General features: G+C 29.5%; 1 protein-coding gene across 2 annotated transcripts in view; it reads right to left on the reverse strand.

The window, feature by feature from the left end:
• Positions 1-16,098, reverse strand: part of Klp31E (kinesin-like protein 31E) — a 128,712-nt gene that overhangs the window by 22,009 nt on the left and 90,605 nt on the right. For both annotated transcript variants that reach the window (XM_014430310.2, XM_014430302.3), the window contains exons 2-16: positions 15,232-15,454; positions 12,891-13,124; positions 10,113-10,331; positions 9,234-9,492; positions 8,467-8,669; positions 7,082-7,274; positions 6,620-6,910; positions 5,990-6,211; positions 5,391-5,593; positions 4,972-5,306; positions 3,720-3,906; positions 1,967-2,122; positions 1,653-1,783; positions 1,414-1,569; positions 1,176-1,289 (exon numbers count right to left, since the gene is read on the reverse strand). In XM_014430310.2, the coding sequence (XP_014285796.1) occupies positions 1,176-1,289; positions 1,414-1,569; positions 1,653-1,783; positions 1,967-2,122; positions 3,720-3,906; positions 4,972-5,306; positions 5,391-5,593; positions 5,990-6,211; positions 6,620-6,910; positions 7,082-7,274; positions 8,467-8,669; positions 9,234-9,492; positions 10,113-10,331; positions 12,891-13,124; positions 15,232-15,454 (3,126 nt within the window). The remainder of the gene's footprint in view (positions 1-1,175; positions 1,290-1,413; positions 1,570-1,652; positions 1,784-1,966; positions 2,123-3,719; positions 3,907-4,971; positions 5,307-5,390; positions 5,594-5,989; positions 6,212-6,619; positions 6,911-7,081; positions 7,275-8,466; positions 8,670-9,233; positions 9,493-10,112; positions 10,332-12,890; positions 13,125-15,231; positions 15,455-16,098) is intronic.

The raw sequence follows: 16,098 nt of genomic DNA on the forward strand, positions 1-16,098 counted from the left end.
AATAAAAATGATGGTAGAATGTCAATATTCAAAGAATTATTTATCTGAAAAATCTATAGTCATAATAAATCTACATTTAAAAAAATCAATAAAAAAAAAATGATGATTTGTTTTCCTATTTCTATCGCTTCAGCACTAAAATTATTTTTGTAAAATGTTATAACAACTTATATTTTTTAATCAAAACTCTGTTTTCATAATTAAGTAGTGATTATACATTTTTTCATTTATTTAATAACCTCCTTTGTCACTTGGGGAGGTTATATATTGGAAAACTGATTTAATTTTTCTATAACGACATCATATTATATGGAGATTCTGTTATTATCATAATATTTTTGAGTATTCATTACAGGTCACGATGTGATAGGGTTCAGTCTCTAATTATATATTTGTACTGTATGTGTTATAAAATTCAGTTTTATTAAAATTTCCAAGGAAAATTTCATTCATTTGGAAACAAAGTAATTATTCTGATTATAAATATTGTTTTTCATTATTTTGAAATGAGTGGCAACACTGAATAGTTTATTTTCGCACATTAATACTCATTTATTAACTATAAAAAAAAAACGTAAATCAAGGACCAGAATATTCAAAATTAATTTTAAGGTTTAATGTATCCATATATATTTTTTTCCATTAATAAAGTATTTTTTAGTTGACTTTTTTTTTCAATTAACCAATGCTGCAATGTAATTATAATATAGATAAATCTGAGTGAATCTTTATTTGTCTGAAAAATGAAGAATATATTCTTTATTCATTGAAGAAACTGCAGCATATTTAATGTTTCTTGTATCATTTTAATACAACAATTGCAACAAAGCCAAAATAAATTTAAACCAAAAGAGTAAAGATAAATTTTATAATTAAATTGATGTTCATCTGTTTCATTTCAGACTTGTTATAAAACCTTATAGTATAGTCATGAGAAAGCTTATGATCCATTGTGTATTGGCATAATACTTATTAAAAAATGAGAAAATAAAAAACATAACAAACCTAAATCAGTGAATTAGAAAATTAATCTTTTTTCAGTTAATATAAATTAATAAAATGATATGTATATGTGATCAGTGTATACAGATTATATTTAGTTCCTTAAAAATGATTAGCATTCATTCTTGATAAATTAAATTATATAAAAGGGGAGGAGAGAGGACAGGACTCACATCGAAGGGTAATTGGCAGACGAGATCACGTAAGTATTTTTTCTTAGGGGTTTTGGAGAACTAGGAACTCCTCTCCTCAAGTATACAGGAGATCCAGGTGCTGAGCTCGGTACTCTGAGAACATAATAGGAAATTTAAATATCAATAAAATCAAATTATAAAATAATACAATATATTATTATTATAAAATAATAAATTGTGAAGGTAACATGGTGCCCAGAGTTGAAATGAAACTTACTTGACAGTCGTGAGGCTCCTCAATAACGGAGGAGGGCAGAGGCGCTCAGGTGAAGCTGCCGCAGATGAAGAAGTTTTTTTGGGAGGGGCTGAGTCAGTTGGAAACAGGAGGTCCATCGGGGAAAGAGCTTTCCTAGGCTTCCTCTTGTTTTTGGGACTAAAATATTTAGATAACTTTAATGATAATAAATGTGACATGTAATCACTTAAGTGCTCTTTTATTTATAATAAAGAAATTACCCTTCAGCAGGCTGCGGGGAAGGAGACCTGGATGAGCTGCTGCTTGGGGTGCTGATGGTACTAGTTGCGGCACCTTTGCCCTCGACCAGGTGTTTCAGCAACTGCTCTTGCATCTCACTTTCACGTTTTAGCTGAAATTTTTAAAAACAGGTGTTTCCATTTCTATATATAATTTTTTGATGAGTTTTAAAAAGAATAATAGTGAAGTTCACAAGCTGAATAATACAGACAAAGATTGGTATGATAAAATAATTTTGAAAGTTTATATACTAAAGAAAATAATTGATATTACACCAAAAATAAAATATTCATACTTGCTCATTTTCTGCCTGAAGTTCCAGCAGAGTAGCATCTTTCTCAGCATTTAAACAAGAATGGTGAAGGGCCATGTTATAGAGCTTCTCCAGAATGTATGGAGCTTCCCCCATATCAACTAAGATCCGAATCAAGTCTTCACTTTCGAATTGAGACTAAAAAATAATTCAGAAATTTTAGTGAATAAGAAAAATATATAATAAACAAGTACATAAACTAATTGGTAAGATTCAAAAATCAAAATATAAACATTAATTAGTTTAAAGAAGAGGAAACAATTAAAAGAAATCAACTCTCAATCTAATAAATTTACAGGTGACAAAACCCTTTCCTTAAGAATAATGCAAGTTCAGTTAATATCATTGCTTGTCTCGGTGCAAGGATTCTGTCACATCTAAACATTGAAAAACAGAAGCCATGATTTTACAAAATGATGATCTATGCTTCTCTCGTCATTTTAAATGATACTCCTAACCAGCATATAAATTTAAAATTAGAAAATGTAAGTAAAATAATATACAAAATGTTTCGATACTTTATAAACAAATCAAAATTATACCCAAAAAATAAATTAATATTCTAAAAATCAGTTCTTTTTTTTTTTAAATATTTATTTATTGCTATTTACAACTGAACATTATAATACATTTACTAAATCTGATCTCAGTTAAATTGGAGTGTTACAGGTGTGTAGAGAAACTACCCATTGGCAGCACTCTAATGACGTTTTACATTAGCAGGTCTCGTGGCCATCTTCTTTTCAGGAGCCTCAGAGGATTGTCAGGAATGGAAGAGGATGCAAGGTTAGAAACTAGGAGGTTTGAGTAGTTAGGTGGTATATAATGGAAGGAGTGATATCTGGTTCGGGCTAGATCGGTTACATATAAAACTTTAAGGGATTTATGTATGATTTTATTTGTGACGAAGTAAGGAACATTGAGGATATAAGGATTTTGGATGGTAAGGATTGAATACGAGAGGAATTTGAAGGTTTAGTGGAGCCCCAAAGCTCAACTCCATAAAAAATCAGTTCTAAGATCTATCATAGCATATTCTTATCCTATATGGAGTTTTACTAATTTAAAACAACTAAAAGTATTAAAAATAAAAAATTTAAGAATTGTTAACAACTATTCATACTACATGAATACTAAGATACATTTAGAATTGACTCATAATTTCTTTCAATCTTGTCCACTCTTTAAATCCTTTAATAACTAAAATAGAAAATTATAGAAAAACTTGACCCATACATATAAACGTATGAGAACTAAACATATATTGCTGTAAAAATCAGCAATTACAATTTGTATTTTATTTTAAAACTTTATTTTTCTTTCACTTGATTTTTTACCAAAATGTACAAGATAGTTGAAAAATGAATTGTGTAAGAATGTGGCAATAATAAGCAAAGTAATAATATTGTACAAACTAATATTTATGAAATAAAAACTTTTATGTACATAAAATTTCAATTAAAGTAATAGAGGATAATAACTTTTAGACACTTCCAGTTATAATGGTCTAGTCTATACTGGAGACAAATGTGAGCAAAAAAACAAAGTCAGTAATTTATTAAACAAAAGAAGTGTCTGTCATTCCACAATTTCCATTCTCACACAGACCATTAATTTTAGAAAATAATTATAAGTGTTCAATTATTATAAAACTAGTCACTTTAATTTGATTTAATTAGTCACCCAAACATGAGATTTTTTTTTTCAAATTTATAATGATAATAAAACATTTTACCTTTGACTCTTCAACTTGCAAAATCTCATGCTGAAGATCGGATATTGCTGATTGAATATGCTCCAAATTCGCCTTAACAGAGTCTACTTCTTCTTTGATTACTGAAGAGTTAGCAAATCTTGGATCGTTAAGCATTGCTAGTTTACTGTTTAATTCTTCTTGTAGCTCAGTTCGAACTTCAATTTTTCTTTTGAAAATGAAAATGATGATTAATAAAATAGATAAGGAAAAGGTGGAAAGGAGATAAAATTCATAGAAAACCTATTATATATAATTTACTTTAATCTTAATTATTTTTAAACAATAAAAACAAAATGAAAAAATTCAATAATCATAATTATAGTATAGCAGTATAACCATAGTGCTGGCAGTATGATTTTAAAACAATAAAATGTCCACTAGAATAACACTTATGATTTTATGAATAAAAAAAAAAAAAAATCACCGCCTATATATTTCTTCACTTTCATCTATTCAAAATTTCTATACATCATATATTTAAAAAAAAAAAAAAAAAAAGAAAGAAAGAAAAACATTTTCTATCTATTTACTAAAATTTCAATAAATCAATATATTTTTTAAAAACAGACAGACGATAAAAGTTATTTAAAAAAAAGAGGATAAATAAATAAAAACATCATATTCTTAGCAATTAAAAATATATACTATTAAAATAACATTTCTTGAATCATTGAAATTTTCCCTGGGAAAACAAAACAAACTAAAGCCCTAAAAATATAACTTGAGGGCCCAGAGGAAGAATATGACAATCCACAATTTGGAAGAAATAAAAAACTACTTTGTTTCTCTATAAAGATGTTTATTGTGTTAGTTGGCTACATTCCAATATATTATCGTATAAGATTAAGGAACATGAACTTGTTTTTTGTTACTCCCTATCTAGTTATTTCTGACATATGGGGAAAAGGGTAGTAGAGGGAGAGGTATTCCTACAGGTAATCAATCTGTTCTAACCAGAGTGAGAGGGTCAATTTATCAAGTTCTGTGGAGCCACCATGAAATAAAAGTCTACCCTCCCAGCATGGACTTGAGGGAACATGAACTGTATTAAAACATTGGATATGAACTGTAAAAATTTTTTAAAGTTTAAATTAACTGCTCTTTTGCATCATATGGCTCATCGTCTTCCTTCCCCCCAAGCTGTTCATGTATAAGTTAATGATGAATAATCGTAATTTTCCTATATATGAAATTATTTTAGTGTAATCCCTGAGACTAAATAATTACTTACTTTTCCATTTCTTTTTCAAGCGAGATGGCCGACTGCCGACTCATGGCCATTTCAGCAATATTCTTCTCCAAAGAGATCCAGTGGTGCTTGGCCTGCGATGACTGACCATGCCTCCTTCCCATTTTCCTGCTCTGTGCTGCCTTCCTCAGAGCTGATACTTCCTCTTGCTTCCTCTTCAAAACAATAGCTTTAGCTTTCTTTTCAGCCTCCAATGTTTTTATCATATTGGCATCTTGCCTTGTCTTTTTTTTCAATTGAGCAATTTCTCGATTCCTTCTTGTTTCCACTTCTTTATACTTTACTGCTTCTTCACGGATTTTTTTCATTAATTTTACCTAAAATTAGAGAAATAAACAACAAAAATTTCAAGCTATAAATCAAATTTAATATTTCAGAAAATAATAAAATTATTAATTCACCTTAGTCCTTTTCATATCTTGAACTTCACAGGTAAGTTGCCGTATTTGATTTTCATATTGAGACTGATTTCGTAAAAGTTTAGCATGTTCCCTCTTAGCTGATAATAAAGATTTCATTTCTTTTTGCATTCCTGACAACTTTTTTTCATATTCCTCTTTGATTTTTTTCATTTTATCTGAAGGTTGCTTGCTTTCAATATTGGCTGGGGAAATAATCAAATTAATTATCTCAAATAAATACACAATTTGATTTAAGCATGTTTAAGTAGCTGAATGGAGTTTCTATAATATAAAAGAATTCTTTCATGACTTTATTTGTCATTCTGTTAATCCCTTCAAATGAGAAGGAAATAAAAAACAAATTTGGTTTTATATTTGAAATGCCTTGCTATCAAAAATCCTTAATGTTGTATTTTGGAACTAATTTACATACCTTACAAAAAATGACAAGAAATAACTTTTTGATGAAATTTAAAGTAACAATATCATATGATGATGACTAGGTAAAAATACCAAGAGCAACAATAATGCTGCTTTTTAAGATATTAATCTATATTCTAAATTTATTTAAATTATTAAAGATATTATTGAATATTTACAGTATGATGCAAGAACTGTATCTCTTTCTTTTTCGGTAGCATTAATTCTTGCTTGTAATTGCAGTAACTTTTCTTCGTATTGTTGCTTCATCGAGTTCAAGCGCTTATTCGTATTTTCCAAAGCCTCTATCAGTCTCTGCTTTACGCTTATTTCAGAAGTTAGTTCCGCTAAATCTTCACTGTACTTTCCAGCTTCTTCTTCAGTTTCACTTGAGCTACTGTCTGAAATATAATGACGTATATTAAAATACTTCCATTGTGTCTGATTGAGTGTTAAAAGAGGAAATACAATATAGGTATATTAATAGAAGATCTAAAGATTATAATAGTACTTATGAAACTTAATGATAAATCTGCGTAAACCCGTTAAAAAACGTGTACAGAAAAAAAAATTACTTATATCAAACAAAATTGTAAAATTACTCAAAACTGGAATCAGTATTTACATCTCATTACATACTCAAAGTATTTACATCTCCAGGCTATACCTCCCCCCATTAGCCTGCGATGTGGGCTAAAATGACGTTATCTAATAAGTAGTTACAAATATTTTATGTATCATTTCTGGCTACCAAGACCATCTACTTCTTGATATACCCAAAAAATATATATAATACAAATGTAATTTACCAGATTCTGAACCAGACAGATCTGAACCTTGTTGGGCGGAATGTTTTGAAGCTTTAATAGATTCTAAATCTTTTTCTACATCTCTCTTAGCTATGTCAAGAACTTCTTCTATTCCAGATTCAGAGAGCGATGACGTATCAGTCCTAGGAGAAACTTTAATTTTTGATACTCTGGACATGTCTTTTCTTAACTGAACAACAATCGCTTCAGACTCCACTAATTTAGCACGTAGGGTTTCTATTTCGGTAAGGTAACCTTTTACCATTTGACACATTTCATCCTTATTGCTGTCTGAAAATTAATGGAATATCACATAATTACAAAAAATTAACATAAAGTGATTTGGTATTTTACAGATCTAAATAAATATATGTTGTGTTTGATAATCAAGTGTTTCAAAATCAGACTGTTAAACCAGAACTACATTGGTCTCCATCAGAAACATAATTGAGACAAACATACCTGACTGAAGAGACCAAGCTGCCATTTCTCTCTCGGCCAGTAGTTCTGTATTACGAGCCGTGAGAGAATCTATCACCTCTTGCAATCCTTTTACCCTAGACCGAAGAGCATCTACTTCGCACTGTAACAGCTTGTTTTCGTGAAACATATCGTTGACTGATTCATTCCCATCCTCACCAATGATCCTTTTACCCTAAAACCACCAATGGGATAATATGATCAACAAGTTACATACTGTATTTAATTCTATAAGATAAATTTAGGGAATTGAAAAATAGGACAGCAGAATATTTTTTAAAAAATGTAATGTAAATGACTTAAAACTATTATCTTATTTTTTTAAAATAATAAAGTTCAACAAATGAACAAATTATTAATAGAGCTGTATTTTATTTTGAGATATCGTCAAAGAAGGTTAGTTACTTTGCTTCTAAAGGGATAACAATGCACGAATGGCAGCAAAAGGTACCTGCTAAGATCAATGGAAAAATAATTATAGCTTATATGATATTTGTCTTGCTCTCTCAATAATTCTCTATTAAAGGATATGTCTTAAATTTTTATTAAAAAAACTTATTTAAAGAATAAGTCTCGAAGTAAAAGATAACTGACATAACTAAGTCATTCAAATTCTATCTATGATAAATAATACTAAGTTTAAAGAGAACTAATTTTATTTAAAAGAAAAATTCATATCAAGTTTGGAAAAAGAAATATGGAGCTTTTTCATAGAATTTTCAAGGAATATTTTTTTTTTTCCCATATATATATATTTTTTTTTTAGTGGCTCTTCTATTAAATGGATATCACCATAAATCATACTACCTATTGATTCCCAGGTATTTTAATAAAGTTTAGAATGTATAGAAAATTCTTCTAACCTACCCATAATCTTTGTAGGTTTTATTATTTTTTTTTAATCAATCTCTACACTTATTGATTAAAAAATAAATAAAACAAAGTGTATAATAAACTAGGAGATTTTTCTTATATTTATACTAAGTGAAGTTGATGCATATAATTCATTTTTTTTTTTTTTTATTTCTGTAAGTAGAAAAAATTCAAAACAATTCAATCCAAACAAAAATTCTGAACATTATAATCCCAACATAAAATCTGAAGCAAAGTAACCCAATTTGATATGCTGAACCATTTTTGCAATTTTATTTTTATTTTTGTAGGTTTTTTTTAAATAAAATTCATTATTTTTAATTTTTAAGAATATATAAATACACATATGAATGTGTACACAAACAAAGAACTAAATGGATAGTGAATTTAAATAATTCATAATTAAACTGATTTTAATTAAAAAGATTTTTTTTTTTTTTGTTGGATTGATATAGTTTATCTACAGAAACAAATTAAACAATTTTTCAGTCTACCTGTTTGTACTCAAGCAGTTCCAATTGAAGTTGCTGTATTTCTTTTTTCAATAATGATATAGTCCTTGAAGATTTATCTTGATTAATTACAACCCTATTTTGAATATTTCGAGCTCTATTAGCATATTTCAAAGTGTTTAAAGTTTCCATAAAATCTCTATCACTCGGAGATACGCAGGCTATCATTAAAGTCCTACTGTTCCCTAAAACAGAAGAAAATTTAATTGATACCTAGATATTCCAATATTGAGAAAAACTTAATTAAAATATATTATTAATTAATGTTGATCATAAAAAAATATTCTATTTTTTATAAATCATCTACATGAATGAATTCATATTTTGAGTATGGCAATCAATATATATAGTAATTATTCAAGAAAAATATTCCTTTTTATTTGAGTAATTTCAAAGACTTAGCATCTAATTTATTTAATATTTAATTTATATTAATTATTGCTCATTTTTTGACCAAAACTTTCTATTTTCTATCCAATAGTTTGAAGTATAAAAATGAGTGTGTGCTTGACTAAAATACCTCTTCTTATAAATGTATTTGATCTAGACATTAATAACAATATAAATTTTGGTGTGTTCATACAGGCACTGAAGGACATACTGAGGATTCAAAATTCTTATGTTTAAATTACACAAGTCTGCAAAATTATGAAAATGACAGAATTAAGTTTATTAAAAAGTATAATATCTCCACACAAACTTCATACACAATAAAAAAAAAAAAAAAAAGGAGACATAGGAGAGCTCACCTCCTAATGAATCTTGAAGTAACCTCGTGAGCTTCGAATCCCTATATGGTACGTGTAGCGCACGCTTTGTCCGATCGCCAAGAGCGGATATAACATTTCCTAAAGCTAACAGTCCACAGTTAATAGCAATGCCTTCTTTGGCTCTCTCTCCCGTTGCTCCAGTTCGTTTCAAGCGTTCTGAACCAGCCAAATCAACAAAGTGAAATTTGGCTGTCAGTGTTTCAAACTCTTGACCTCCCCTCTCTTCTTCATCATCTTCCTGCATGAAAAATTCAAAAATATTAAACATTTAAATTCAGGATAATTATTTCTTACTTTTTTAAATAGATTGCCTTAACTATTAACAAAGTAAGTAGTTCTTTAAAATGTATCTAGCAGATATTCAGGAAGTGAAAGATGCTGCATTATGTATATAGACGAGAAAAAACCTATAATTATCTTTAATGATAGAATCTGTTAATCGATAACTGGACAATGTCCTATATCCATAGGACTCCTTTTCAGCCTTACTCTTTTCTTTTTAAATCTGATAGTTGTCAGCATGCCTTGCTTTGACGAAGTTTGTAGAAAATTGGCCGCTAGCTAATATTTTAAAAATATTAAAGGAACATGTTAATCTTAAATACAAAATAATTAATAAGATAACATATATTGTTCATATCCAAAAGTTTTTATTGAAACATTTGAAGAAATTTGATATAAGATCTTTTAGGAGTCCAAAATGATTCTATAGTTCCTAATATATCCAAATTAATTCCACAAAATACATTTACACATTTGGTCCTTATCTTATCAGATACTTTAACCAAATAAATAAGAGCTTTTTGATTATTATTATAATTATTTTTATATATGAATACTTAAATACTAGTCACTTACCTCAACCTTAACAACTCTCTGCTGCTTTACATGAAGAGTGAAAATAGCATGGCTCCTAGAGGACTGACAGTTCATTTGTGTTGCAGCTGTCGTACGAGAAAGAGCACCTTTGCGCAGTAAAGAGAGTGCTTCTTCCGCTGAATTAACCCTCTCACTACGAACACCGGTCACATATATCGAATGCTCTGAGTCTTCATGGATTTTAATACCACTCTTAACCTGTACAACAAGTTTAAATTAAGAATCTCAAGAAATTATTGAATAATAATAAGATCAAAAATAAATTTTATTTTTAACTTGTACCACTGCAACCCATGCAGTCAAGGGTTCAGTACTTTATAAAGAAGTATTGTTTCTTAAACAACGGTTGTCTAAGAAGACAACTTGCTCATGATCACACTCAACCACCAGGTTTCTTCCTCATTAAGGACACCCACTTTATAGAGGCACGGTGTGCCCCAGGAGGGCTCCCTAACCCACAGGATTGACTCACAGCTACAGTAACAGAATAAATAATTACCTGCCACAACCGGATTCGAAACGGGATACAGGAGACGGTAAATAATAGTATCTTACTCACGGAACTACCCCACTCCTTAAATTTTCTAATCAGTGCTATGGAAGTACTTCCTGAACTACTTTCTAACTAAAATTTATTTTAATTTGATTTTAAAAATTTCTAAAATACCATTCAATGTTAATAATAAAGGTTTATAATGTATTGTCCCAAATTAATTTGAAAATTTTTTAAACATAAACTCCATGTTCCACTTATATGAATTCTGTGTTTCAATTCTGTCAAAGATTACCTCACTATTTATCATCAAGCTCAATTCAATGGTTCCATTTTTATGGGAAAAAAAAAATTATTGATAAAAATATCCTTCAGGTAGTTTGAAAATAAATTATTTCAAATAAAAATGACATCCATATTTCTCATCAATTAAAAGTGCTATTAATTTATTTCATATCTGAACAGCGAACATTTAAAAAATATAATTTTTGGATATAGCCGTATGTTTAGGTCTAATACATATAATTAAAATTATAAGAGTATTGAATATCTAAATATTAAATAGAAACAATGAATGGATAATAAATATAAACAAATCTCCTCAAGAATGGGAGGTGATTAAATAATTCCATGGTCAAGTGGATAAAGATGTTAATGGTTTAAAAATTGATATTTTATCATTGTTCAATTAAGATAATATAAATGGTCGGTGAAGGTAGAGGAGATTGTGAGGAGACGCTGTATGCTTGCCTTTCAATAGATAAAGCTTTGTCACCTCTATCGTTGAACTAGCTTTCTCTTTATCAATAGAGTAGATTTAAGATTTCAATGTAAATACAGTTTAAACTTTAAGGAAAAATGATAAGCAGAATGAGCAAACTTTAATTAACAATAATGTTATGTAAATGTTATTTAATAATCAGAAATATAATAAAAAAAATTTGTTAGTACACCAATTGAGAGCAGTGGTGAGGTGAGAAATTCTCAGGCAAGAAATTAAAAAATAAATGAAAAGTAAAATTTTTGGATACACAATTAAAATCATTCCAAACTAATAACAAGTTCATTGGGGGAGGGAGGGAGAATCCTAGGAAGAAGGTAGTATTGGGTAGAACAAAATTAATACTAGATACTCCTATTGATGTAGGTTTCGATCATTTTGGTGACCTTCCAACCTCAATATCTCTTCGAAATTAAATTAGTTTGATGTAATGAAACAACCTTCATGAAATTCCCAAGATTATATCTTGAAAATTCATTGTGAGAGATTCAAAGAAGTATTTGTAGAAATTATTAATTTTTACTTGTTCACTTTCCTATTGCTGTTAACATCGCCTTACAAAACGATAGTTTGCTACAAATCGGTTGCTAATACACAGTACATTGATTGTATATTCTGAATACTGTGACGAAAAGTTGAGAAATTTGCAAATGGTACTAAACTACATTTTTGATAAATTACCCTCTCCCCTTAATTATTGGCATTTTCTTTTGAAAAATTCTGTTTGTAGTATATTGACCCCTGTGGGTGACCGTTGGCTCATAGAACAATAAATAAATGCACACCCCACCTTCTGAAAAACAACTATTAATTTAAAATTATCTATAAGCACATCTGAACACTCATATATTAAAATACCAGAAATCAAATATTTCTATTGATTAATTATTTTTTCCAAGAATTTTGAGTTTTTATAAGAAAAGTTTTTCCATATCAGACAAAAATTGTTGGCATCATGGTATAAAAGATATACAAGCATACACAACATTTATGATTAAAAACAAAAAATAGAAAATCTTAACTCATAAAAACAGGTTGAGTTAAAAGTTTTAAATAATTATTCATTTTTCATTTATCATTTTTGGTTAAAAATTACATAACTATTAGATCCTCCAATTAGACTACATTTTTATAAATTAATTCAAGTTTCAATTTATTTGATTGTAACCAATTTGTCTTTCTTAAAATATCTTCGTATCAAAATGATTATTGATTTATCTATGATTTATCAACAAAAACTAAATTACAAATATAGAAGAAACCCTCCCTCTTTAATTGACCACTGTTCATCTGGTTCTGTTGAGTTAAATTAATATTGGAGTTTATTTCTTTTATAAACTCTGATAACTTGGTCCCAATTTGGATGGATAAGCAGGGTTCAATTTTTCCTAGTTTTCGTAATAGCTATTAGTGTCTTTCATTTTGTTATTATTAATAGCAATAGATAGTACAAAGAAATAAGTATTTGTCTTTTATAACTCACCTTGAACTCATTGGATGTGTCAAACAGATCAAAAATTTCTTCATTATAAAGTTCTAAAAACTGTGCGGTAACTTTGAATTGAGGTTCGGGTTGGTTAAGTTCGTGCGCTTGCTCTGATAAATTGGTTATTCCGTCGAAGAGCATGTGTATGGCTCGGGGAATGATTCCTAGCTGGTCAGCGTTGGAATCGACCTCGAAGCCAGTCCCCATCGTAAAGGTCTTTCCACTGCCTGTCTGAAATGGAATAACAGGTTAATAAAGTTTCAAATAAGAAATAAATAAAAGATATATTAAAGTTTTAGGGAAATATATAATCATAAATATTCATATTAAGTATTAATATGAATATTATAATAGTAATATGGAATCTACAGAAAAAACAAGTATTTTTTATTAAATAAAACTAGTTAGTTAAAGTTAAACATAGAATTGGGTATAACAACTATAAATGGTTGAGTCTAATAATTTAGCAAATAGTGATTAGTGTCTTAGATTTCGTCAACAAAAATAAGCATGTGGAATAAGAACAATAAAAGGAGTGGATTAGAGAACTAGAAAAATTACTATTAAATAATTAGCAACTAAGTAGATGCCATCTTTGGAGCAGTATGGATGAACGTTCCAGAGACGTTCTTTAAACTCTAGTATATACTCCATTGTACTCTAATCCATTATAAAACTGTTGCAGAGTGTAGGGTGAGTAACAAACTGACTAATCTCTTGATAAAACAATATTTTATTTTCTCTTTAAACACTATGAATTAGGACTTTAAAAGATACTGATATTTGAAAAATTAATATATCTATATTTTTATTCATTAGTTTTCCGAAATACATGTACAATATTAAAATTTTACTATCGAAAAGTGATATCAAAATTTAATTAATTAAAAAAGGTCTAGAACAGTGGTTCTCAAACTTTTCAAATTTTTTGTCGTAGGGGATTCTTTAAAAATTGTTGGATAGCTCACGGATCCCTTTGATAAAAAAAAATAAAAATATAAGACTCAGGCGGTTGCTAATGGAATCAGGACTCCTTGAGCTATCTTTATAAAATCAGGATCTATCCTGTGCCATTTATAATTGGACCCCACTTTGAGAACTGCTGGTCTAGAAGGACAACGGGTTTGACAGTATAAAAACCAAAACAAACTTATTGTAAGAGTATTTATGGATTAATGTATTGGTTTCGCCATGGTGGGCTTGATCACAACAATACTGAACCCTTATAATGGACTGAAGGGTGAGAGAAGGATAGCGGAAGAATAGGATAGAGGATGAACCAATCACTGGCTGCCTCCTGTGTCAGTTTAGACTACAATGGCAGACATCCCTATTAACCTCTATGTAACCCTAAGCACCATGGGCGGGGCCTTTTTGGCTTCACTATTACTTTGAAGGAGAGTATGGTTATGCCATTCAAGTGTTAATACACTCCAGACATATAGTAATTTATATAAAATGAAGAATGCAGTTGAAAATAAAACTGACCTAACAATGCCTATCAATGTGTTATCATTAGCAGAAAATATGATCTTCTAATTTCAGAATAAAGACAAAGACATGTTAACCATTGATTTGGAAAATATATTTAAAAATATACTGACATCATGAAGCCAAATGTATTTAATTTAATAGAAAATTACTGCAGTTAATTAACAGTTGAATCTTATATTTGTATTGACATTTGTTACTGTTTTATTTTAAAAAGAAAGGGTACCCCTCGGATGTCCAGAAAAAAATTAGTGTCAGGAAGTAATTTGAAAAGAATTATTTATTTTTCTTTATTTATTTTTCTTTATATTTATTTATTTTTTTATTTATTTTTTTATATATAATTAAAGAGAATTATTTTGATGTTTGGATTTAAAAAAAACAATTGAATTGCAACTTATAATTCCACACCCATGAGGGTGGCAAAATTCTCATCTTCACATCTTCCCTTAGACAGCTAGAGATCTCTACTTTACAAAGCAGTACTTGTATTGATAGGGGTAACTAGTCCAGAAAGTGGGTAAATCCATACTGCTTCAAAGATGGCATCTACTTAGTTGCTAATTATTTAATAGTAATTTTTCTAGTTCTCTAAACCACTCCTTTTATTGTTCTTATTCCACATGCTTATTTTTGTTGACTAAATCTAAGACACTTATCACTATTTGCTAAATTAAGAACGTTCCAGAGATTGTAAAATTTTATTTCCAGTATGTTAGTTTTATGCCTATTTTATTTAATACTACACTCAGAAAAAGCTGTTAGTTATTTTACTATAGCTCTCATTCGTTTGTTCCAAATTGGATAAGTACCCTCTCTCGAGTATGACCTGATATGATATAGATACCTGACCGTAGGCGAGGACAGTGGCATTGTACCCCTGGAGAGAACCATTGACCAGTGGGGCCACCGTCGTCTGGAACACGGAGCCTTGGTCGGACTCGGTGTCGAAGACGAAGTCGTAAGTGAAGGACTTGTCGGCCCCGATGGTAACCTGGGGCTCCCCGGGGGTCACTACCGTGCACACCCTACACATGTCGATCACCTCGCGGGCCAGCTGGGGCCGGATCCTGCAACACAGAAGATTATTACATTAATAGGAGGGTAGGAGTAAAGATATTAACGAATGAAATAAAATAAGCATTTGATGAGAATATAAACTCAATAACATAAAATTAGGATTGTATAATAAAAATAATATGAACAAATATATCACAAATACAAAGGAAACTATTAGAAAAATTAAGCATTAAAAGCATAACGTAGTGTAATAAATATAGTAACGATAAATATATTCGGGATACGTGACAAACCTTGGAAAACAGAAAAAAACAATATAAAATGAATATCCCAAAAATGTCAATAAATCAGTATTAGTCAAAAAATGCAATAGTAAACAACTATAATTTTGAATTTGAAAAACTTAAATAATAGATGAAACAGAAATAATGGAACAAGAAAACTGTTACAAGTAATAAATATTAATAATAATAATAATAAAGGCTTAACGAACCCGAAGGTTCGATGCCGATACATCCTTCCAGTGATGCCCCTCCAAACTCAATTCCACTAAATCTGTTTTAACACAATCATCCCATCTACGTTTCGGTCTACCCTGGGACGTTTACCCGTTGGTTCAGTGTTTATTAACATTTTAGGGATCCGCTCGTTACTAAGCCCTACAACCTTACATGCCCATCTTGTACGCCGATAT

The sequence above is a fragment of the Halyomorpha halys genome, unplaced genomic scaffold (genome assembly GCF_000696795.3).
Source record: "Halyomorpha halys isolate HHAL.00 unplaced genomic scaffold, Hhal_1.1 Scaffold36.1, whole genome shotgun sequence".
Classification (NCBI taxonomy): domain Eukaryota; kingdom Metazoa; phylum Arthropoda; class Insecta; order Hemiptera; family Pentatomidae; genus Halyomorpha; species Halyomorpha halys.